The sequence below is a fragment of the Balaenoptera acutorostrata genome, chromosome 1, assembly GCF_949987535.1.
Source record: "Balaenoptera acutorostrata chromosome 1, mBalAcu1.1, whole genome shotgun sequence".
NCBI lineage: Eukaryota > Metazoa > Chordata > Mammalia > Artiodactyla > Balaenopteridae > Balaenoptera > Balaenoptera acutorostrata.
Window position 1 is genome coordinate 9,501,390 of NC_080064.1, and position 25,149 is coordinate 9,526,538.

At 52.2% G+C, this 25,149-nt stretch overlaps 1 protein-coding gene across 3 annotated transcripts; it reads left to right on the plus strand.

Annotated features, from left to right (window-relative positions):
• Positions 1-25,149, plus strand: MIIP (migration and invasion inhibitory protein). Of its 3 annotated transcripts, none has more exons than XM_007169952.2 (10): positions 1-119; positions 1,545-1,740; positions 1,990-2,316; positions 2,751-2,832; positions 6,859-6,967; positions 7,053-7,111; positions 7,812-7,941; positions 8,103-8,199; positions 9,141-9,275; positions 9,560-10,736. In XM_007169952.2, the coding sequence occupies exons 2-10, from the start codon at positions 1,627-1,629 to the stop codon at positions 9,644-9,646; spliced, it is 1,140 nt and encodes a 379-aa protein (XP_007170014.2). In that variant the 5' UTR covers positions 1-119; positions 1,545-1,626; the 3' UTR covers positions 9,647-10,736. The 3 variants fall into 3 exon arrangements, with proteins under 3 accessions (XP_007170014.2, XP_007170015.2, XP_007170016.2); XM_007169953.2 differs by having other exon boundaries at positions 7,053-7,105; XM_007169954.2 differs by lacking the exons at positions 9,141-9,275; positions 9,560-10,736 and adding an exon at positions 23,757-25,149.

Consider the following 25,149-nt stretch of genomic DNA (forward strand, 5'->3'; position numbering starts at 1 on the left):
GACCAATCAGGGCTCCCGGATCAGGCCCCGCCCCCGGCCGCCGAAGCGTAGGGCGGGCTGGGCGGAACTCCCAGCAGCGCAGGCGGTGGTGGGCTGCGCGGTTCCGGGGCTTCCTGGCGGTAAGTGAGGGAGTGGCGGGGCCGGGGATGGAGATGAAGGGCTGGACGGGTTGTCCCACGTACACCCCCACGGAGGGTCCGGGGTCCGCGAAGGGAAAGAAGAGGGAGGCTGAGTCTCCCTTTCCCGGGGGTCCCGCCCCTTTGTTCCGCGGCACCGCAGCTGGTACTCTTGCTGCCCCAGTTTCTCTTTTGAACGTCGCCTTCCCGTTACCTTGGTGCAGCTTTAGCTTTCCAGAGCGCCGCCGGAGTCGGAGGTGTTCTCTTTAACACCGTGCGAAAACGGAGATCCTCGGACTATAGGTCTGGCCCAGAGTCAGATAAGGACGGGGGCCGGGAGTCCCTGTCCTGCGGATGAGGCTTTTTACCCCGCTGGTCTGCCCCCCCCCCAACAGTCGTCTGTACTCTCATCTCCGCTGCCCCCCCTTCCCTGCATGGGTATATGTGGGGACGGCTCCAGGGTAGCCTGGCTTCTCTCTGCTTTAGCCCCTACAACCGGGCCCTGAGGAGGCGCCCCGGGTGTGGGCGGTCCACAGGTGAGGCGTGTGGGTGGGAGGGCTGGGGGCAGGGCAGGGGTTCTGAGAGTAGGGTGTCTGTCTGGACGCAGTGTTAGAAAGGGATCGTGTGTACTGGGGGAGACTCAGTTTCTGGTTGGAGGCATCTGGGCTTGGGACTCTGAGGGAAGAGGAAGCCTCTTCCCCTAGTCTGCAGAAATCCCTTCCAGAGGCATCAGTGTGTCCCTGAGCCTGGATCCCTGGGGGGCCAAAGGCTGGGAGAAGGAGGAGGCAGCTTCCCAGGCCCCCCTCCACACTGTTTGGGGAAAGGCTGGCATAACCATGTACCCCGGAGCCCGATTTTGGTTCAAATCCTGGCTTTGCCACCTACAAGCTGTGTGACTTGGGTCTAGTAGCTTAACTTCTCTGAACTTTGGTTTCTTCATTTGTAAAAAAGAAAGGGAAGAAGGAGGGAGGTCAGGAGAGAGGGAAGAGTCCCTTCAGAAATCTGATTTGTGTTGAATTTGAAAGTTATAATGCTTTACATCTGTGGACCTGCCCCAGTTGTCTTCTACAAATTAATCTAGTAATTTCATAGTTAAGGTTGTTAAAGAGGGATTGATCTCTTTTGACATGTTAGGAAACACTGTGGCCAGTGTAATAATAATAGGCATTTATTGAGTGCTTACTGTGTGTGCCAGGCACTGTACTAACATTTAATATACATTATCTCCTTTAATCCTTACAACAGTCTTATGAGGTCAATGCTGTTATCATCTGTTTGGCAGATGAGGAAACTGAGGCCCAGAGAGGTTAAATAACTTGTCTGAGGCTGCACAGTTAGGGAGTATCAAAGTGGGGATTTGAACCCCGGCCTCTGGCTCCGCAGGGCGGCCTCCTCAGCGCTATGTCATGCTGTCTGTCTTGGCTTCAGGTAGGAGAACCCGGCCGTGAGGGCACTCTGTGGCCCGGGAGTCGGTGACACCTGTCGTGGGAAGCCAGCGGATACGCCTGGGATGGTGGAGACCAGAGATCTGGCACAGCTGCGGCAGCTCAACCTGGAGCTCCTGAGGCAGCTGTGGGTCGGACAGGATGCCGTGCGGCGGTGCGTGGCCAAGGCAGCCTCAGAGGTGAGCGCCTCGGCCAAGTCCCGGGAGTGAGGGAGGGGCTGCCTAACCCTCAGGCCAGAATCCAGGGCGTCCGGGTCCTCTCGTGCAGCATGCCCATTTTACTGATGATGAGAAACCCGAGTGAGGCCCAGCGTGGGAAGGGACTGGTCTGGGACATGCAGAGGCTGGAGCAAGGATGAGGACCAGGCCTTCATGCCTAGTGCAGGCCAGCTGGGTAGATGGCTGGGTGACCTGGCCTCTCTGTTCCAGTCAAGCCTGGGCTCCAGCAGCAGCTACGACTCAGAGATGCCGTCATCCCAAGAAGCATCCTCAGTGGCCTGGAGAGCCTCCTGCCCACGGGATGCCCACCAAGGTGACCCCTGTGATAGGGACGGGGCCAGCTCCGGGGTGGTCTCTCTCCCACCTGCCAAGTGCCTCCACCAGGAGTCCCCGGGCCCACGGAGGCCCCACTCAGCTCCCTTGCTGGCCACCTCAGGCTTGAGCGACCCAGAGCTTTCAGCAGAGCTGGACAGTCTAGACACCCAGGAGGCACAGGCCCTGAAGTCCATCCTGGCTCAGCGGAGCAAGCTGTCCGAGGTAATGCGGGAGAGCGGAGCATGCACTGATGGGCGCTTCCTTGAGCCTCAGTTTCCCCCTGACAGATGCACTCATGGGCAGCCTCCCTTCCAGGGTGAGGCTCCTGGGAGGTACCGTGAGTCAAGTCCAGCTCAGCCTAAGTGCTTGATAAGTTGTGGCCATTAGTTTCTCAGACAGCACTTTGGGAAGAAGGTGACCAGCCCCATTATGCAGATGGGAAGACGGGGGTTCAGAGGACAGACTTGTTCAAAGTCACACATGGAGGGGGGTGGGGGCCAAACTCTTGTCCTCCAGCCCCCAAGCCCTCGGCTGAGCCCTGGGGCCCATGTCAGGGTATGAGTTAAGACACAGCCCCTTTCCTCCCTGCAAGGTGGGACCTCCTTTGGGCCAGGCCTGCTGGCCTAGCCCTTGGCCCTCTTTGCCTCCCTCCTCAGCCGAGAGTGACCAACAAGGAGTCTCCCGTGCCTGAGAAGAGCTGGCGCCTCAGACCGTGCCTGGGCTATGACTGGATTGCAGGTGTGGCCAGCCTCCGTGCCCGGGGGCGCGGGTGGAGGCCCCAGCTTGCTTATGCACCTGCCTGCGCCCCCGCGGGCGCTGCTGCTCTTTCTTGGACTGTTCCGCCCCCCTCGGTGAGCACCTTCAGTACCGCGTCTCCTGTCTCGGCCCTTGGCACAGTGACAGGCACAGAGACGGTGCTCACCGAGTGTTTGGTGAATGAATGAACAAACCAGAGCTGCCATATTTTTTTGGCATTTATTGTGTGCCAGGCCCCTGTGAAACTCTGTATGCGTGTCATCTCTTTATGTTTTACTGCCCATCCCCCACTCCCCCAGCAACCTCGGTAGCTTCCTGGCTGGTCTCCCTCTGGCCTCTTTCACCCCCATTATCATCCATTTTCGGCACAGCAGCCAGAACGAATTTTTTTTTTTTTTTATAAATTTATTTATTTTTTATTTATTTACGGCTGTGTTGGGTCTTTGTTGCTGTGCAAGGGCTTTCTCTAGTTGTGGCAAGCGGGGGCCACTCTTCATCGCGGTGCGCGGGCCTCTCACTATCGTGGCCTCTCTTGTTGCGGAGCACAGACTTCAGACGCGCAGGCTCAGTAATTGTGGCTCACGGGCCTAGTTGCTCCACGGCATGAGGGGTCTTCCCAGACCAGGGTTCGAACCCGTGTCCCCTACATTGGCAGGCAGATTCTCAACCACTGCGCCACCAGGGAAGCCCCCAGAACGATTTTTTAAACATGGAATCAGATCACGTCACTCAGAGTACTTAGCACTTAGAGTAAAATCTAAAATCCTTATCTAGAGTTTTGAGGTGTGATCTGGCTTCTCCTTGGCCCCGTGACATGGCCTGTAACCATCTACCTTCTGACTCCTCACGCCGGCCTCCTTGCTGGTCCTTGAACCTGCCATGCTCACGGCCACCTCGGGGCCTTTGCACTTGCTGTGCCCTTTGCTTTGAACGCACTTGCCCAGGTTCACACCTGCTGGTTCCTTTTCGTCACTGAGTGTTCAGCTCAAATGGTAGGCCTTCCACGAGCACAACGTTGTAGGGCCACCACGCCTGCATCCTTGCCTATTGCATCAGCCGTTTGTATGTTCCTCGTATCATTCATTCATTCTCAGAAGTCATCTTGTTTGCTTGTTTCTTGTCTGACTCCTCCGGTGGACTGTAAGCTCTGTTGGAGCAGGGGCCTGGCCGTCTTTTTGTTGCTGTGCTCCCTGAGTCTGAGCCTAGAACGGTGCCTGGCACGTAGTAGGCCCTCAGCCAACGCTGGCTGAGTGAGTGAGTGGGCGGCCCTAGGAGGTTGGTGCTGTCGGACCCTCACTTCCACAAAGGAGGAAACTGGTGTACAGAGAAGTTGAGTTGCTGCCCAAGGCAGGTGCTCCGTGGGGCTGCTGAGACCCTGCGGTGGTGGGGGACACAGGCCCCATTCCCAAGGACTTCCCTGACTGCCAGCTCACTGCTTTGCTTCCTGTCTCTAGGAAAGCAGAGGCGGCTGCCCCCTGCCTGCCATGTGTGTGTGTGTGTGTGTGTGTGTGTGTGTGTGTGTGAGTGTGTGAGTGTGTGTATGTGCGCGTGCCTCTCTCCCCCCTTTCCGAGCCCCCGTCCTGTCCCTGCATTTGTGTGCTCGAGCCCCATCCCTTCTTGGCTCCCAGAGGGGTTTTTTTAAAAATTAATTAATTTATTTATTTTTGGCCGCGTTGGGTCTTCGTTGCTGCGCACGGGCTCTCTCTAGTTGCGGCGAGCGGGGGCTACTCTTCGTTGCGGTGCGCGGACTTCTCACTGCGGTGGCTTCTCGTTGCGGAGTGCGGGCTCTAGGCGCGTGGGCTTCAGTAGTTGCAACATGCGGACTCAGTAGTTGTGGCTCACGGGCTCAGTGGTTGTGGCGCATGGCTTAGTTGTTCTGTGGCATGTGCGATGTTCCTGGACCAGGGCTCGTAACCGTGTCCCCTGCATTGACAGGCGGATTCTTAACCGCTGCGCCACCAGGGAAGTCCCTCCCAGAGGGTTTTTTCCCTGTGATTCTCTCCTCTCCTTCCTCCACCATCACTCTGCCCCGTCAGCCTACGAACGCCAGGGAATATTAATGACAGTTGATTTCAGTGAGTGCTTATTATGTGCCGGGCCCTGTCCCAAGAGCTTTCCTCTGCTTCGCTCCCATTCACTCCTTGACTCCTCACAATAATCTGATTAGGTGGATGCTGTTACTGTCCCCACTGGCAGATGAGAAGGCTGAGGCATCAAGAGACTGAAAAACTTAGCAAAGTTTCACATCTGGTCGGGGTAAAGCTGCAGTCTGTGATTTCCCATCCTGAGGAAGCATCGCTCCCTTTATATCCTGCCTTTGCTTCTAGTTACTGCCCATGTTCTCTGCTTTTCTTTATAACAAAACTCCTCAAAAGGGCCATCTAGACTCGCTGTCTCTGGTTTCTCTCCCCGACTTTTTCTTAAACTGGGCTTCAGCCCCTGACACCCTCCGACGCTGTCTTCGGCCGGGTCAGCAGTGACCTCTGCGTTGCCAGCTCCCGGCTCAGTGCTCAGTCCAGAGCTTTCTTGGCCCCTGGGTAGCGTGGACACAGCGGCCACTCCCTCCTCCCCGAAGCTCTTTCTTCTTCTGACTTCCAGGCCCGGGCACCCCCGCTGGCTCTTCCCCACCTCCCTGACTGCTCTGTCCAGTCTCTGCTGGATCCACTTCCTTGTTCCAAATTCCAGAGGCCCCTCCTCAGTGCCGAGGCTCTCCATGCTCTCTTCTCCCTGACTTTATCTCTACCCATGCTGCACCTCTGAATTCCAGACTTGTATATCTGGCTTTCTTCTCTGCAGAGCTCATTAGGTGTGTTAGACTAATCTCAGGTCCAAAATCAAGGTCCTGATTTCCGCCCCACCTGGTCCTCCTGCAGTCTGTTCTGTCTCTGTTAGTGGCAACTGCATTTATGGAGCTAATGGCCATGATCTTGAGATCAGCCTTGAGTTTTTCCTCTCCTTTTCACACTCTGTGCATCCTGGTAATCCTGCCTTCCACATATTTCTAGAATTTTACTGTTTGTCTCCACCAGGATGCCTTCAGTAGCCTCCTAACTGGTGCCCCTGCTTGCCCTCACCTTGCAGCAGCCAGAAGGGGGGTCCTGTAAAAGTACATGGCTGATCTGATTGCGTCACTCCTTGTCCCCAAACCCACCGCTGGCTTCCCAGCCTCATCCCCTCCACCCTCACCCCTACACCTATTTTACCTCCTGGGTGTTCCTCAAACGTACCAACCACACCTGCCCCAGGGCCTTTGCATTTGCTCTTCTGTCTGCCTGGGATGTCCCCACGGCTCCCTCCCTCCCTTCATCAGGTCTCTGCTCAGGTGTCACCTCCTCAGGGAAACTTCCTCTGGCTCCCCTGCCCTACCAGGTTCAGTTTTCTGACTCTCTTTTCTTTCTTTCTTTATTATTTTGGGCTGCATCAGGTCTTAGTTTTGGCACGCGGGCTCTTCATTGCGGCGCACAGACTTCTCTCTCTCTAGTTGTGGCGTGCAGGCTCAGTAGTTGCGGCACGTGGGCTTAGTTGCCCCGTGACATGTGGGATCTTAGTTCCCTGACCAGGGATCAAACCCGCGTCCCTTGCGTTGGAAGGCAGATTCTCAACCACTCGACCACCAGGGAAGTCCCTCCTGACTCTCTTTTATTTCCTGGCAGGTGTCACCTCTCAATGTTGTATTACAGGTTTCTTTGGTGACTAGTTCGTCTGTTGCCACATTAGAATGTAAGCCTCACGAGGGCAGGGGCTTTGTCCAGATCGCTGTTCTTTCCCCAGCACGTAAAACAGCGTCTGGCCCATAGTAGGGGCTCTATAAATATTTTTTGCGTGGACGATTGGATATGCATGAGGGTAGACAGACACGAGACAAAACCAACAGTCACATGAGTGGAGGGTCCCCTCCAGGTCTGTACGAGGCATGGTGGGGTCAAAGCAGGTGGCCTGGGGTGCCAGTGCCGAGCGTCCCCTGAGTCTTGGCCACACAGCAGCTCCTTTGTGTGTTGCCCACTCCAGGGTCTCTGGACAACAGCTCTCCCGTCACCAGCAAGCCCGAGGCCTTCTTCTCGAAGCTGCAGAAGTTCCGGGAAGCCAACAAGGAGGAGTGTATTTGCAGTGACCCCGAGTGAGCAGGGGCAGGCGCAGGGTGGGCGGGGCGGCTGGCTCAGGGGCTGTGTCACCCTGGCCTGCTCACCCTCTCGCCCTCACAGATCCCAGTTCCTAGGCCTGCAGGAGAGTGGTGCTGTGGAGGGGGACCACGAATGTGAGTGTAAGCGCTCGGCGGCCGCCCCGTAGCCCAGCTAAGGCCTGGGGGCCTGGGGAGGCAGCTGAGGTGTTGAGGACCGGGGGAGGGAGGCCTGGGGTCCAGGCAGGGGGCCGCGAGCCTGGGGTGAGCTGAGGCCTGGCCTCATGGGGAACAGGGCCAGCCCTGTGCTACCCACCTCGGCCCTCGCCCGTGCCTTCCGTTTCCTCCCAGCTGCCTCATTTTCCCATGTGTCCCCACTCCCTCCCCCTCCGCTCTGCCCAGGGGTCGTCTGGGTGGGCAGTGGGGGGCGGTACCAGCTCAGTCACGTGAGCGCCCAGGTCTTTGCTGTGGGTTTGCACGAGCAGCATACAGTGTATACATGTGTGTACATATGTGTGTGAGGCGTGTTCCTATGGATGCACGTGTGTGTGTGCACCCTGTGTGTGTGATTACAAGTGTAGGCACGTTCATGTGTGTCCACAGATATGACTGTATGAAGCCGTGCTTTGTGTTTGCACGGAGGACATTTGCACATGTGACGTTGCCAGCATGTGCACGCGTGTGTCACGCTTGAGTAGAAGGCGGTGCTCAGTGTTGTTGCATGTGAGCACGTGTGCGTGTGCATGCTCTTGTCTGTGTACCCGTGGGTGGGCCTGTGTGGTTGGGGTCCAGGGACCTAGGTTCCCTGGCTGAGGGGGGCTTCTGCTTCTCACGGGTCTCACAGGTGTGTATTGTTACCGTGTCAACCGGCGCCTGTTTCTGGTGCCTTCGGATCCCGGCACCCCCTGCCGCCTGTGCCGGACACCACGGGACCAGCGGGGTCCGGAGACCCTGGCAGAGCCAGCGCAGGTCAGGTGAGTGGCCAGAGCAGGCAGGACACCGGGGGGAGCTGTAGGGGCAGCCGCGGCTGAGGACGAGAGCAGAGCCTGGGGCCTGTGGTTTTGAGGGAGGGCAGGATGGGCTACAGCAGCCTGGAGGCGCCTGCAGCAATGCCCCCACTGTCACCCCCGCCCAGGGTGAGCATCCCGCTGTCTGTCCTGGACCCCCCGCACCGGTACCGCATCCACCGGCGGAAGAGCTTCGACGCCTCCGACACGCTGGCGCTGCCCCGGGTGAGGATGGCCTTGGGGCTGCCCCCTGTCTGGCCCAGGTCTCTGGACGTGTCCTGAGGCCCAGAGGGCCAGGAACTGTCCCAAGGCCACACAGTGAGGCTGGGCTCAAGGACCCAAGTCTCTAGAGTTCGGGCTGGGCCATTCATGTCATGTGTACCGTGCTTGTTCCCTGAGGGAGGCTGGGCTCCCCACCCAGCCCCTGGCTTCCAGGAGGACTGTCTGCCCGTGCAGAGCGTTGGCCTAGTGCACACGGGCCCCATTTCTTGCGCTCTTGTGGCCGCATGCACAGTCCTTAGGGCAATTATCTTGTGGGGCCACGGCAACCGAGAGCGCAGGTCCTACTGTTATCCCACTTTACAGATGAGGAGACTGAGGCAGAGGGGAGGTGACTTGTCCAAGGTCAGCCGGATGGAAGAGCCGGGATTTGAACCCAGGTCCTTGTGTCTCCTGGGTAGGACAGGGGTCACTGGGGACCCCACTCATTCCCAGTTGAGGCTGGGGAGGAGAAGGGGTACCGAGGAAAGTCAGTTTGCTCATCTGTAAAATGGGTACAACATACTGTCCTCAGGCTCATGGGGTGGGCAAGGGGCAGGTCAGTGAGTCAATACCTGTCAGGGGCTTGGGGCAGAACCTGGCACACAGGACGTGCTCCATCAGCATCCACGGCCTTCCCTCCACCCATCTGTGGTCGGGGCCCAAGGCCTGGGTCAGCAGGGTTAGGAAAGGGGGGCCTGGGATAACAGTGGTGGATAAGACCCCTGCCCTCGGGGAGCCTCAGTCCATGGGGGACACTGTGATTGGGGGGCCCCTTCACCCTCATGGAGGACACAGCCCTGTCCTAGAGGATGCTGCCAGTCCAAGAGGAGAGGTACAGCCCCTCCCTGGGGTGTGCCCAGTCAGCCCGCTCCAGGCCAGGCACCTTAACCCTTTGCTCTCCACAGCACTGCCTGCTGGGCTGGGACATTCTTCCTCCGAAGTCTGAGAAAAGCTCAGCCCCCAAGAGCCTGGACCTCTGGTCCAGTGTCTCTTCTGAGGCCCAACGTCGGAAGCTGTCAGCCGCCAGCCTTTCTCACCGGGTACGGTCCAGGGTGCCCTGGGAGAGACAGATGCCTTGGAGCAGCCTGGGGACCGCAGAGTCCTGGGGGGCAGGATTGGGGTAGGAGTGCAGAGCCTGGAAACGTCTCTCTGTGGGGTTCCCTGGCCCTAGCCCTGGCCCTGACCCACGGCACCTCTCCAGGCACCACTGCTCCCCGTTGGCTACCCCACCCCACCCTGGAAGGTGACCCCAACTCTGAGATCCAGAAGGGGATGAAGCTGCCCCCAAAGAGGCCCCCCTGACACCCTTCCCTTCACTCTCCAGGCCGTGCCAACGCGGGTCCCAGCCCCCACCCCGATCTGGTCAGAACCCTCCGTGCCCCAGCCCCGCGCCCCCCGGCCGAATCCCTGAGGACTGGCCGCTGGGAGGTGGACAGCGCCCCTACCGTCGTTTCCGCCTCTCCCCTCCGGCAGGGGCGCCCACGAGAGGGGAGCTTTGCCCAGCCTCAGCTGGCGGTGGACTCAGGCCCCACCTTCCTAGGCTGGGCCGGTGGGTGGCCTCAGGCCTGTCTCCTTCCTGGGGACAGAGGAGACCCTGGGGTTGGGAAGGGGGGACTCTGTGACACGTTTGTAAATAAAGCTCAGCACTCCCTGCAGCTCCAGATTCCCACATGTGCTGGGTCTGTCCTGCTGATGCTCTCAGAGCCCTGGAGGTGCCCTGGCCTCGGCCTGCCCCCCCTCACTTGCAGAAGGGCACCTCTGGCAACCTGTGCTGGGCGGGGTGGATCCAGCGCCCTGAGTGTGGCTCTTTGTGCAGCTTCTAACTCTGGGTAGGTGGCCAGACGGGTGGGGGTGAGGCTCCCCAAAGTAGGCTGAGGCCAAGGTCAGCGTTAAAAATCCATCTCAGCAAGGGGCTTGGGGGGTCTCAGGCTGTTCGCTGTGGATGAGGCTGAAGCTGTGACAGTGGGGAATGAGTGAGCCCTCCCCTTATTCTTGGGCCCTGACACTGGGGTCCAGTGATGGAGGGACTCTTTTGAAGTCCCTGGGCCAGGTGGCTCCTTCACTCCCATCTCTAGCCCAGCCCTAGAAGCCACGGGTGATCTAGAACCCCGTCAGGGACACATGGGGAAACAGGGCCAGGAGGATTGGAGTCAGAGGCAAGGTTGGCCGAGAGCCCAGATCTGCCCTCTTGGATTAGTAAGCAGCACCTGTCTTTATACTCCCATAGGCTGACAATATGAAATTCCTGATTTTTAGGATACAAATGGAATAGCTGGGGAACCTAAGCCCAGGGGAGGCATGTGCTTTTTCTGAGGTTTCTAGCTTAGAGCGGTGGAACTATGGCTGTGGTCCGTGGCTCCCACCTGGAACTTGTGAAGCTGAGAAAACCTTTCCCCATCCAGCACAGCACATATATTAGTCAGGATAAGCGAGGTTATGCCACGGTAACAAATTAACCCCCAAATCCCAGTGGTTTGACATAAAGGCCTATTTCTTGCTGACTTGCTCATACTACCTGTCTGTCATGGGTCACATGGGGCCTCTGTTTTGACATCGTCTTTCGGGGACCCAGGCCAATGGAGGCTCCCCTGTGGGGGACATCACCAGTTACTTCAGCCCAGAAATGACACACAGGTCACTTCTGCTCATGGTTCATTGGCCAGAACTAGTCACAAGGAGTTGGGACATGGAGGGGGCTCATGGGGTACTGGGTGAGCGTTACTGTCCTCCACATCCTGACTTCACCAGCTCTGTCCCCGCAAGGCAGGCCTCCTGCGCAGCAAAGGCCATTCGCAAAAATAACAGACACTACAAGCTCTCGCCTAAAAATCTTCCCTTGCTCCATCTGGGGTTCCAACGCCTTCAGTAGCCCCGCAAGTAAGGTGACTGGGAGTGGGGGGCTCAGGGCCACCTGGCAAGCACGCATCCCCTCCAGAGGCTTTCAAGTTCAAATGCCTCTGATCCAAAGTACGTGTCTGGGCAGATTTCAGCAGCAGGTCATGGTTTGCCACTTGATTCTAGCACCTGAAGAAACAAAGTCTCTTCCACATGTAAGTTTTAAAATTAATTTTTAAAAATTTATTTTCAGTAGTATAAAACATAACAAAATTTACCACTTTTATATGTGCGGTTCAGTGGCCCTAAGTCCATTTACATTGCTGTGCAACCATCCCCAGAATTTTTTTCTTCTTGCAAAACCGGAGCTCAGTACAGACTAAACACTAACTCCCTATTTTCCCCTCCCAGCTTCTGGCAACCGCCATTCTACTTGGTCTATGAACGTGACTACTCTAGGGACTGCATACAAGTGGAATCATACAGAATGTCTTTTGTTTCTTATTTGGCTTCTTTCATTTAGCATAATGCCCTCAGGGTTTATGTTGTAAAGTGCCAGAATTTCCTTCCTTTTTAAGACTGGAAAGTATTTCCGGGGCTTCCCGGGTGGCGCAGTGGTTAAGAATCCGCCTGCCAATGCAGGGGACATGGGTTCAAGTCCTGGTCCAGGAAGATCCCACATGGCCGCGGAGCAACTAAGCCCGTGTGCCCCAACTACTGAGCCTGCGCTCTAGAGCCTGCATGGTGTAACTACAGAAGCCCGCGTGCCTATAGCCCGTGCTCCCAACAAGAGAAGCCACTGCAGTGAGAAGCCCGTGCACCACAATGAAGAGTAGCCCCCGCTCACCACAACTAGAGAAAGCCCGGGCGCAGCCACGAAGACCCAACGCAGCCAAAAATAAAAATAAAATAAATTTATTAAAAAAGAATTTCCTTGTATGGATCTACTGCATCTTGTTTATCCATTCATCTGCCGATGGCCCTTTGGGTCAATTCCACCTTTTGTTATTGTACATAATGCTGCTATGAACATGGGTGTACAAATATCTGTTTGAATCCTTGCTTTCAGTTGTTTGTTTTTTTGGAGTATAATTGCTTTACAATGTTGTGTTAGTTTCTGCTGTATAACAAAGTGAATCAGCTATATGTATACATATATCCCCTCCCTCTTGGACCTCCCTCCCATCCGCCCCCCCATCCCCGCAGCTAGGTCATCTCAGAGCACTGAACTGAGCTCCCTGTGCTATACTGCAGGTTCCCATTAGCTCTATTTTACACATGGTAGTGTATTTATGTCAGTCTGGTCTCCCAATTCATCCCACCCTCCCCTAACCCCGCCCTGTGTCCACACGTCCGTTCTCTACATCTGTGTCTCTATTCCTGCCCTGGAAATATGTTCATCTGTACTATTTTTCTAGATCCCACATATATGTGTTAATATATGATATTTTTCTCTTTCTGACTTACTTCACTCTGTATGACAGACTCTAGGTCCATCCACATCTCTACAGATGACCCAATTTCATTCCTTTTTATGACTGAGTAATATTCCATTGCATATATGTACCACATCTTTATCCATTCATCTGTCAATGGACATTTAGGTTGTTTCTGTGACCTGGCTATTGTAAATAGTGCTGCAATGAACATTGGGGTACATCTGTCTTTTTGAATTATAGTTTTCTCAGGGTATATGCCCAGTAGTGGGATTGCTTGGTCATATGGTAATTCTCTTTTTTGTTTTTTAAGGAACCTCCATACTGTTCTCCACAGTGGCTGTATCAGTTTACATTCCCACCAACAGTGTAAGAGGGTTCCCTTTTCTCCACACCCTCTCCAACATTTATTGTTTGTAGATTTTTTGATGGCCGTTCTGACCGGTGTGAGATGATCCTCGTTGTAGTTTTGATTTGCATTTCTCTAATTAGTGATGTTGAGCATCTTTTCATGTGCCACTTGGCCATCTGTATGTCTTTTTTGGAGAAATGTCTATTTAGGTTTTCCACCCATTTTTTGATTGGGTTGTTTGTTTTTTGACATTGAGCTGCATGAGCTATTTGTATATTTTGGAGATTAATCCTTTGTCAGTTGCTTCATTTGCAAGTATTTTCTCCCATTCTGAGGGTTATCTTTTCATCTTGTTTATGGTTTCCTTTGCTGTGCAAAAGCTTTTAAGTTTCATTAGGTCCCATTTGTTTATTTTTGGTTTTATTTTCATTACTCTAGGTGGGGGGTCAAAAAGATCTTGCTGTGATTTATGTCAAAGTGTGTTCTTCCTATGTTTTCCTCTAAGAGTTTTATAGTGTCCAGTCTTACACTTAGGTCTTTAATCCATTTTGAGTTTATTTTTGTGTATGGTGTTTAGGTAGTGTTCTACTTTCATTCTTTTACATGTAGTCCACTTTTTCCAGTACCACTTATTGAAGAGGCTGTCTTTTCTCCATTGTATATTCTTACCTCCTTTGTCATAGATTAGGTGACAATAGGTGCGTGGGTTTATCTCTGGGCTTTCTATCCTGTTCCATTGATCTATATTTCTGTTTTTGTGCCAGTACCATACTGTCTTGATTACTGTAGCTTTGTAGTATAGTCTGAAGTAAAGGTCCCCGATGCCTCCAGCTCCGTTTTGGTTTCTCAAGATTGCTTTGGCTATTTGGGGTCTTTTGTGTTGCCATACAAACTGTAAATTTTTTTTCTAATTCTGTGAAAAATGCCATTGGTAATTTGATAGGGATTGCACTGAATCTGTAGGTTGCTTTGGGAAGTATAGTCATTTTCACAATATTGATTTTTCCAATCCAGGAACATGGTATATCTCTCTATCTGTTTGTGTCATCTTTGATTTCTTTCATCAGTTTCTTATAGTTTTCTGAGTACAGGTCTTTTACTTCCTTAGGTAGGTTTATTTCTAGGTATTTTATTCTTTTGTTGCAATGGTAAATGGGATTGTTTCCTTAATTTCTCTTTCTGATCTTTCGTTGTTAGTGTATGGGAATGCAAGAGATTTCTGTGCATTAATTTTGTATCCTGCAACTTTACCAAATTCATTGATTAGCTCTAGTAGTTTTCTGGTGGCATCTTTAGGATTCTTTATGTATAGTATCATGTCATCTGCAAACAGTGACAGTTTTACTTCTTCTTTTCCAATTTGTGTTCCTTTTATTTCTTTTTCTTCTCTGATTGCTGTGGTCAGGACTTACAAAACTATGTTGAATAAGAGTGGCGAGAGTGGACATCCTTGTCTTGTTCCTGATCTTAGAGGAAATGCTTTCAGTTTTTTACCCTTGAGAATGATGTTTGTTGTGGGTTTTGTCACATATGGCCTTTATTATGTTGAGGTAAGTTCCCTCTATGCCCACTTTCTGGAGAGTTTTTATCATAAATGGGTGTTGAATTTTGTCAAAAGTTTTTTCTGCATCTATTGAGTTGATCATATGGTTTTTATTCTTTAATTTGTTAATATGGTGTATCACATTGATTGATTTGCCTATATTGAAGAATCCTTGCATCCCTGGGATAAATCCCACTTGATCATGGTGTATGATCCTTTTAATGTGTTGTTGGATTCTGTTTGTTAGTATTTTGTTGAGGATTTTTGCATGTGTGTTGGTCAGTAATATTGGTTTGTAATTTTCTTTATTTGTGTGATTTCTTTGTCTGGTTTTGGTATCAGGGTGATGGTGGCCTCGTAGAATGAGGGAGTGTTCCTCCCTTGGCAATTTTTTGGAAGAGTTTGAGAAAGATAGGTGTTAGCTCTTCTCTAAATGTTTGATAGAATTCACCTGTGAAGCCATCTGGTCTTGGACTTTTGTTTGTTAGAAGATTTTTAATTACCGTTTCAGTTTCATTACTTATGATTGGTCTGTTTATATCTTCTAATTCTTCCTGGTTCAGTCTTGGAAAGTTGCACCTTTCCAAGAATTTGTCCATTTCTTCCAGGTTGTCCATTTTATTGGCATGTAGTTTCTTGTAGTTGTCTCTTAAGATCCTTTGTGTTTCTGCAGTATCAGTTGTAACCTCTCCTTTTTCATTTCTAATTTTATTGATTTGAATCCTCTCCCTTTTTTTCTTGATGAGTCTGGCTAAAGGTTTATCAATTTTATCTTCTCAAAGAACCAACTTTTAGTTTTATTGATTTTTGCTATTGTTTTCTTTGTTTCTATTTGATTTATTTCTGCTCTGATCTTTATGATTTCTTTCCTTGTACTAACTTTGGGTTTTCCTTGTTCTTCTTTCTCTAGTTGTTTTAGGTATAAGGTTAGATTGTTTATTTGAGATTTTTCTTGAGGTGAGATTGAATTGCTATATACTTCCCTCTTAGAACTGCTTTTGCTGCCTCCCCATAGGTTTGGGTTGTCGTGTTTTTGTTGTCATTTGTTTCTATGTATTTTTAAATTTCCTCTTTGATTTCTTCAGTGATCTCTTGGTTATTTAGCAGTGCACCATTTAGCCTCCATGTGTTTGTATTTTTTAGTTTTTTTTTCTTTTTAAAATTTATTTATTTATTTATTTTTGGCTGTGTTGGGTCTTTGTTGCTGCACACGGGCTTTCTCTAGTTGCGGCAAGTGGGGGCTTTGTTGCAGTGCATGGGCTTCTCATTGTGGTGGCGTCTCTTGTTGTGGAGCACGGGCTCTAGATGCGCGGGCTTCAGTAGTTGTGGCACACAGGCTTAGTTGCTCTGCGGCATGTGGGATCTTCCCAGACCAGGGATCAAACCCATGTCCCCTGCGTTGGCAGGCGGATTCTCCATGACTGCGCCACCAGGGAAGCCCCCATTTTTTTTTCTTGTAATTGATTTCTAATCTCATAACGTTTTGGTCAGAAAAGATGCGTGATACGGTTTCAGTTTTCTTAAATTTTCTGAGGGGTGTACAAATATCTGTTTGAACCCCTGCTTTCAGTTCTTTTGGGTATAAACCTAGAAGAGGAATTGCTGGATCATATGGTCATTCTATGTTTAATCTTTTGAAGACCCACCGTCCTGTTTTCCATAGGAGCTGCTGCACCATTTTATGTTCCTACCAGCAATGCAGAAAGGTTCCAGTTTCTCCACATCCTCACCAACATTTATTTCCTGCTTTTTTTGATAATAGCCATCCTAATGGGTGTGACATGTTATCTTATTTATTGTAGTTTTGATTGCATTTCCCTGATGATGGTTAGTGATGTTGAGCATCTTTTCACGTGCCCATTTGTATATCTTCTTTGGAGAAATGTCTATTCAACTCCTTTGCCCATTTTTGAGTCGGGTTGTTTGGCTTTCTGTTGTTGTTCAACATGTGATTTTAAGTCAGAGAGCCTGTGGGAATCAGCGGTTTTGTTAGAAATTCTTTGTCCAGAAGGAGAAGAGAATCTGGAAGCCTTCTGTCAAACAAAATGATGAAATTTACAGCTGAGATCACCTTCTAAGTTTAGCTGACCCAGAAGAGCAACAGCTTGAACAAGATAGAAATGTTTCTTTCCCACAAAAGTGTAGACTGCAGTGCGGGGTCCCTTAAATCATCAGGGCAAGTGGTTTCTCTGGAAGGACCCATTCTTTTGAAAATTTAGAAGGTTTCCAGCTTCTGTCTTGCCCATGCTGCCTCTCTAGGGCCACTCCGAATGAATAGGCTCTTTGGGGAATAGGCTTTTTCAAACCTGAGGGGCCCCGAGAATGAAGGTCATGGGCAGAGAGGCCCCTGCACAGAGCTTCCAGTCTCCAGCCCTGCCTCACTCACCTCTACGCTCCCCACTGTTCCAGGACTGTCACCGCTGTCCTCCCAGGTACCTGCAAGCCATTCATAATTCTTCCCGGCCTTCCCTCTCTCACTTGGGGTCGCCCAGATCTCTTCTTGTCCCCCACCTTCACCCCTTCCAGCTGCACATCTCAGCTGGAGGGTCTCTTCTTCCAAGAGGGCCTTCCCTGAACCCCTGGGCCCCTCAGATGCACCCACCGCATCGCACACTGCACTTCCCTGCCGTTCTCCATCCCAGCCCTCACGTGTTATTAAATTACTAACCATGAGGCTCACTGCTTTAGTGTCTCCCTATCCCCTGCCAGAATTTAAGCAGAGGTGGCGTTTTTCTCTTAGTTGGAATTTTTTTTTTCCTCCTGTTTTCTCAAAAGTAGTGACCAAACTGTATTTCAGGACTTGGCTTTTCCCTCTAGCCTGATTTCCCACCTGCATCATGACGGTGCTGGGAAGAATGCTTTAATTTCTCTGAACCCAAGGACCCTTGTGGTTGGATACCTTACATGCTTAATAATAGTGGTGTTTTTTGTTTGTTAGCATACGTCCCAAAGGAAAAAAAGCAAGATTCACTTATGTCTGACAAAATTGATATGCCAGTCATTTAGAAATAGGAACAGAGGGTCTGACTTTGTCACTTGTGTCACAGCAGAGACACAGCCCCACACAGGTCATTCATTCATTCGTTCTCTCATTCATTCATTCACCACATACGCATCGGGCCCCTCCTGTGCCAGCCTCTGTGCCAGGCTCTGCGGGCGCAGTGGTAAACCACACAGTGGCAACAACAGGAACAGTCCCCATGAGCCCCATGTTCAGCTGTAATGTTTCTCAAGGGCAGGAACCAGGCCTGCCTTGTCCTCGGCTCTGTTGTAGCACGGCATGTGGCATATGACAGGTGCGCAGTAAATAGATGTTGGATGAACAAGTGAATGAGCCCCCAGGTCTTGGGAAGATACAGGCCACACAGCTCAGGGACCTGAAGTGAGTGTGTCCCAGGAATGTGACGCCGGGGGTGCGCGGTAGCTGCTGCAGCTGTTCCTGGTTTTCAGTACGTCATGTTGTCCTATGTCTCAGGCAGATCATCATGGGTCTTGCTCAGCACCAGCACCCCCTGGGGTGTCTGGCCTTCTGGGATGGGAGGTGGGGAGTGACTGGGGACAGCTGTGACAACTCCCTCACCCAACAGCAGCCGTGGGTTCCAGGCCCTTGCTGAGCAGATTGGGTAGTGTGTGAAGACAAACGAACCCCAGCTGGCTTCCCAAGGGACCCTTCCAGCTTCCCAAAGAACAGAATCATCTCCTGATTGCCATCTAGGAGGTGGTTCTCCCTGGAGGGGGTGAGAGACCATTCAACTCCTGCTTCTGCTCATGGAGGTGGACCGTGCATGGCCCAGGAAACACAAAGCACAGGATTTTCCAGAATCATTTCCCCAGGTGCCTTTTGACCATAGCATCCTGATTTCTGAGGATGTACATTTTGTTGCAACAAAAGTTCCTGCCGGGCTTGCGCCAACCTTGCCAGTCCAACTGGTCCAAATGGGGAGCCACACTGAAAGCCTGACCTGGGGGAGGGGCGCAGAACGTGGCTTCAAAGAGACTGGAGTTCAGATCCCCCCCCCCCCGTTTGGGGCATCTAAATTGGAAGGGAAGAAGTAAAACTCTCTATTTGCAGATTATATGATATATATAGAAAACCCTAAAGCCCTCACAAAAATGCTGTTAGAATGATAAACCAATTCATTAAAGTTGCAGGATAGAAAATCCTGCTTCCTGACTCTGTGACCTTGGGCACGTCCCCTCACCCCTCTAGCTCAGTGACATCACCTGTGCAGGGTGATAGTGCCAGGGAGAGAGAGGTACAGGAGATCAGACAGGCGGAGGGCTCCCATGGGCTGGCCCGAGAAGAAGGCGATAAGACACCATGATTGTCATCAGCTCTTCCTGTCCCCCCACCCCATCCTGTCATGACACCAATGTCACCCTAACAGGCACAGGGGCCTGCCCTCTCTGAATTCACTCGGTCGAGCTCACACCTTCCCTGGGGAGATAAAAGGAAACCAGAAATAACGTATCAAGTCAGTTGATTTAAAGCCTGGCTCTCCCTGCTACTCCTTCTTTCTGGGCTAAGAGCAACTGCAGCAAACATGCCAGCGGTCAGCTCACCAGGTTTAGGGCTTTGCCCGCAGGGAGACAGAGGTTAAGGCAGCCGGCGGGGCTGTGGTGACCAGCGCCCTGCCCGTGGCCAGCGCCCCAGGTGGTTATGGTGGCCGGCCGGGGCTGTGTAGGAAGTCGGGAGGAGAAACCCGGGCCCTGTGGGACCATGCTGTGGCATGAGGTTGGGCCCCAGTGATGACTAGGTGCCTGACGGTGGCTTAGGTGGCCTTTGGGGACATCCCCCTGTCGTGGCACCGGGCTGAGCCCTGACCACATGGTGTTCTCCCTCAGGCCCTCTTTGTCTGTGGCCAGAGGCCATGAGGCTTCTCCCTCCCTCCCCAGGAGCCCCCCCCCGACAGCCCCTGAAATTCAACAGAGACCCCCAGGCCCCATGTTGGGCAGGGCGCCAGAAGGACCCAGGCGCGCTAGGCTCCAGCTGCCAAGGTGAAGAGACCGTTCTCAGCTGGCCAGGGCTCAGGAGCCGTGGCGTCTCAGCAGAGAGGGGAGGCGAGGCGGGGGCTTTGAGAATTTTCCAGGTCCCAGATCTGGTACGGGGGACCCTTCCTGCACCAGAAGGATCAGAAGACCCCAGCCCAGATGGAGGCCCAGCTGCCCATCCTTCCCGCTCCCGAAGAACTCTGACAAACTTCCCCTGGATCCTCTCACCCAAGTCTGCCAGCAGCATGAAGGAACACCCTCCTGGATCTGTCTGGGGCCAGTGCCAGCTGTGTGGGCAGAGCACTGGACCTGGAGCTGAGGCCTGGGGTTGAGGGCAAGCCAGTGGGCCTCTCTGAACCTCGGTTTCCTCATCTGTAAGATGGAGGTTATAATGCTACCTACATCATATGGGTATTTTGAGGAGTAAATGAGACAGTCAGGTAATGAAATGCTTAGAGCTGTAACTGGCACTTAGTAAGTGCTTAATAAATACTTAATAAATATGAGATATTATTATTTGAAAACAAGGGCTCATGTGTATATTGCAGGATGGGGGTCCTGTTTTGGGGGCAGTCTACCTCATCTGGCCTGAAACACAGGAATGAGAGAGGGTGAAGGGAAAAGTTCTAGGTAGCTTCTCCAGTAAATGACTGATGAAGGACTCTGGCTCGGTGTCCCTGCTGGTCTGGGCCCCCATAGGCCTGCAGGTCTGGGAGAGTTGGGTGGGTGAGAATAATTCTGTTGGGCTGAGGTGGAAGGGTCAGAGGCCTGGAAAGCACTAAGGCCCTTCCAGGAATCCTTGGGTTCAAAGTCTGGGGGCGTGGGACAGTGTGAGACACAGCCTGGAAGATGGCAGCTGTGGGCGTGGAGGTTACATAAGCCTCTATCTGTCTCCTCCTCCGGGGACTATTGCCCAAACTTGTCCTCGGCCTCCCTGCCCAGCCACTCCCCGACACCCATCACCCAACCCAGGCCACAGCCTGGATCTCAGACTCCAGTCCCCAGCACTGTGAGACAATACATTTCTGTTGTCTAAGCTGCTCGGCTTGTAGGGCTTTGTCATGGCAGCCCGAGCAGACCAAGACACCCTTCGTGCTAGGAAACTCCTCACGGGGCTTGAGGAGGTGGAAGGGAGCTGGGGGAACACGTACAGCCCCCGCCCGTGAACCCTGCACCCCAGAGCTGCCCTGGACTGAGCCTTGTTTTTTCTGCCTGGAAATTCAGTCACCTTCCCAGACAAACCAGCGTCTTTCAGACGATGTGTGGAGGAGAGATCTGGGGCAGATGGCGGAGGTTTAGGGGGTGAGCAGCAGACAGGCCTGGGGACAAGGTGCCTCACCACACCTGCCTCTGCCCCGGTCACCACCACGCTGGGACTCAGCCTGGCCGCTCTTGGTGTCCTGTCACTCCAGCATCTGATGCATTTTGGGATTTTTATAATCCCGGGATTCACCTGTCCCGGGAGCTCATTGCTATGATATTAACAAGGAAGATTCATGCAGCGCTTGTTATATGCCACGTGTTGTTCTAAGAGCTCTGCATCTCTTAACCCTTCAAGTCCTCAAAACCACCCTATGAGGTAAAGTTATTATCCCCATTTATAGGTGGAGACGTTGAGGCACAGAGAGGTTAAGTGAAGTACCGAAGGCCACACAGCTAGCCCATGACCAAGTCAGGATTTGAACTCAGACCACCATGAACTCCAGAGTTCATGTGTCTAACCTGCAACACACACCCACAGGGACAACCATCCTGGTATGTCTTGCCTCCGGGGGCTGGCTTGGGGTTGGACTCCAGTTTTCCTTGGGAGGCAGCTCAGCAGGGAGCTGTGGCAAAGCCTGGGTCCTGAGTGTGGTCCCCGGGCCGGGGAACACTGGCAAGTGACCTTGCTGCCCTGTGCTTCACCTTCCTCCCCGGGTGACGGGGGCCTCTCTGCCCGGGCCGCTGTGCAGCCGGGGAGGATCCTGAATGCTCTACTGACCGCACGGCCTCACACGTGTGCGGGCACACGGGCTCCATCTCACACACGCACCCTGTGTCTACACACTTCATGCATCCATGGGCACACACATAATCTTTTTCTGGATCATATGATACTCCTATTTTTAATTTTTTGAGGAGTCTCCATACTGCTTTCCACAGTGGCCGCAGCAATTCACACTCCCACCAACAGTGCACACGGGTTTCCTTTACTCCACATCCTACCCGACACTTGTTACCTCTTGTCTTTTCTTTTTTAATTAAAATTTTTTTTATTTTTATACAATTTTTAAAGATTACTTTCCATTTACAGTTACTACAAAATATTGGCTATATTCCCAGTGTTGTACAGTACAGCCCTATAGCCTATCTTACACCCCCGAGACTGTACCTCTCACTCTTGCCCCCGTATTGCCCCTCCACCCCACTGGTAATCACTAGTTTGTTCTCTGTACCTGTGCACATGTAATTTCGAGGGCACACGCCCTCTCACCCTTGTGAGCACACAGCCTCACGCACACACCCTCACACTCACCCTTACATACACACGTGCCACAGGAGGCCCCGTCCCTGTCACTGTGGCCCCAGCACTTAGTCATTTAACAACCCGCTGGGCTGCGTCCTTTCATAGAAGCCGACGTTTGGCTTTTCTTTTGCTGAAATCTTCTCACTCAGTTTCTCTCAGTCTCACTTTTCACTCTGACTGGGAAGGATTTTTTTCTTTTTCAATCTCTCTCGTGGGTTTTTTTTTTTTTTTAATTTTTTTATTTTTGGCTGTGTTGGGTCTTCGTTGCTGCGCGCGGGCTTCCTCTACTTGCGGCGAGCAGGGGCTACTGTTTGTTGTGGTGCACGGGCTTCTCATCGCGGTGGCTCCTCTTGTTGCGGAGCACGGGCTCCAGGCGCGTGGGCTTCAGTAGTTGTGGCTCGCGGGCTCTAGAGCACAGGCTCGGTAGTTGTGGCGCACGGGTAATCGAGATTTTCAGACCCCAAGTCCCATGACTCCCTCTTCCTTTGGAGTTATTTGGAGTTGGGGGGGGAGGGGCAGGGAGAAGTGTATTATTCACTTGAATAGCAGGAAATTGCACCTGTATCTTTTTTCCTGATGCGTTGTTGGACATTCACCTCTCAACTCAATTTCATATCTATAAATTAGCTATTATAATGCCTACCTTGTGAGATACAGGGGAGAATAAATGTGCTCATGCAGGGAAGCATGACTGAGTTATGTTCCCCCCAAATTCACATGTTGAAGCCCTAACTCCCAGTGTGACTGTATTTGGAGCCAGGCCTTTTAAAGAGGTAAATTAAGGTTAAATGAGGTCATAAGGGTGGGGCCCATATTCAGTAGGACTGGTGTCCTTAAAAGAAGAGGAAAGGGGGAGTTCCCTGGTGGCCTAGGGGTTAGGATTCCCGACTTTCACTGCCATGGCCTAGGTTCAATCCCTGGTCGGGGAACTAAGATCCTGCAAGCTGCGCAGCGTGGCCAAAAAAAAAAAAAAAAAAAAAGAGGAAAGGACCCCACGGATGTGCACACACAGAGAAAAGGCCATGTGAGGACACGGCAAGAAGGTGGTTGACTGCAAGCCGAGGAGAGAGGCCTCAGGAGCAACCAAATCTGCTGACACCTTGATCTTGGTCTTCCAGCTTTCAGAACTGTTAGAAATAAATTCCTGTTGTTTAAGTCACCCAGTCTGTGGTATTTTGTTGCAGCAGCAGCAGCAGCAAACTAATCCAAGGGCCAGTATGGTGAGCTCTGGCGAGCACATAGTAACTGCTCAGTAAAAGGTAGTTAATATTATTGTTGAGAGATAATTCTCCCTGGTGTTTCTACACATCTTAGGTCAGCTTTTGGCCTGGACAATCTTTTCAAGGACGTTTGCACAGAGATAATGTCTTCCAGAAGAGGTCCTGAGACGCCAGGGGCAGGTGCTCCAGCGTTCCGGCCCAGGGGACCTGGGAGACCTGCGGAAAGAATGGCGGCCCTTTCTGTTCATGTGGTTGGGCCCTGACTAGGTGGCCACATATTTAGAAGAGATCCTTGTCTTTGTAGCAGTTGGGCAATGAGTATTCGAGAGCTTCCTGTGTGCCCGGCTCTGTGCTAAGATTTATCATCTCCTTTAATCTTTGCACAACCCTATGAAGTGGGTGAAACAGAGGCCCCTGGAGGTTAACCGACTTGTTCCAAGTTGCTCAGTTGTGGCAGCGGCAGAGGTGGGATTTGAACCCAACTTTGTCTGACTTTTTCAAATGCTTAAAAACAAACAAACAAACATCTGAGTACGTCCAATTGCATTTTATTTGTACAAGTTTTTCTTTTTCTTTTTTAAAAAAATGTGAAGCACTGATGGTCTGAAAAAGGTTTTCTGTGTGTGCTTCATTTTAGCCTGAGTCCTGAGGACGGTGATGTGGACCCAACTCCTGCAAGAAGAGCTGCCTTACCGCCTGGGGTTTTGCAGGGGTGAGCTCCCGGCAACGGGGGCCCTGGGGGCTGAGCTCTGCCTGACCTGGTCATTCTGAAATCAGAGGCCCCACACGGGAAGGATGCAGGCTGGGGAGAGCTGCAAAGCAGGCTCAAAATTGGGGCTTGAGATGACTCATTTGCGGCTATTTATTACCCATTTCCATTTCTCGGTCTGATTGGGCTGCTCCAGGGCCAAGCCTCCTCCCTTCTGGGTGCTGAGTAAGCAGCCCGGCCAGTCCTGCCCACCTCTGGCCTCGCCCTCAGCCCTCAGCGCACTCGGGCCCCTTGGGGCTGCTGGAAGTTCCCCCTAACTGCCCTCGTTGAAGTCTTCCCAGCAGCCCTACTCTGCTGGTTCTCGTCCTTTCTCCCCAGCCCGTTCGTTCTTCCTTCAGGTCGCAGCTTAAATGTCACCTCCTCCGGGAAGCCCTCTCTGACCACCACACGCACCACGTCACAGTCTGGTTACGTGGCCTTGCCATGTGCTTCTGCAGCACTCGCTTTCCCTCCTAACAGTCACCAGTGGGTGACTAATTAATTATCCCCTTTTCCCATCTCAGCTGAAGGCAACTCCATCCTTCCAGTTTCCCAGGTTCCCTTGAGTCGTCCTCAATGCCTCTGTCAGCCAATTCTGTCCATTCTCCCTTTCGAATCTGGCCCCTTTTCATATCCTCCATTGCTCCCTCCTGGTCCAAGCCTCTATCACCTCTCCCCTGAATGCTCTAGTCGGCCTCCTACCTGGCCTTCCTGCTTCCATTCCTCCACCCCACCCCCAGCCCTATTTCCAACATGGCAGCTGGAGTGACCCCGGCAAAACCCAAGTTAGGTCATGCTTCTCCTCTGCTCAAAGCTCCTGAGTGGCCCCCATCTGAGTGAGAGTAAAAGCCAAAGTCCTTACAGAGACCACAGGCCCTGCACAACCCTGCATTGCTCCTCTGACCTCACCCCCTGCCAGCCCCCCGGGCTGGCTCACCCCACCTCAGGGCCTTTGCATTGGCTGCTCTGTGCTCCCTCCCTCTCAATCTTTCTTCGTGTCTTTGCTCAAAAGTCACTTTCTCTGTGAGGCCTTTCTCGATCACTTTATTTAAATGTGTACTCCTCCGCCCCAGCATACCTGCTTTTTGTCCTTTCCCCTTATTTTTCTCTACAGCACTTTTCCCCTTAAAAATCCCAGCGCTTTACTCATTTATTTTATGTGTTGTCTGTCTTCCCCTCACTAGAATGGAAACTCTTCAAAGGCAGGGCGTTTTGACTGTGTTCACTGCTGTATCCTCAGCACCTAGCCCGGGGGCCTGCTACCCACACCCCTGTAGTGTTT

Excerpts from the sequence above, each read along its gene's own strand:
- MIIP (XM_007169952.2), top strand. The coding sequence starts at position 1,627 with ATGGTGGAGACCAGAGATCTGGCACAGCTGCGGCAGCTCAACCTGGAG. Across the intron at positions 1,741-1,989 it reads TGGCCAAGGCAGCCTCAGAG|TCAAGCCTGGGCTCCAGCAG; the intron begins GTGAGCGCCTCG and ends TCTCTGTTCCAG. Across the intron at positions 7,112-7,811 it reads GGGGGACCACGAATGTGAGT|GTGTGTATTGTTACCGTGTC; the intron begins GTAAGCGCTCGG and ends CGGGTCTCACAG.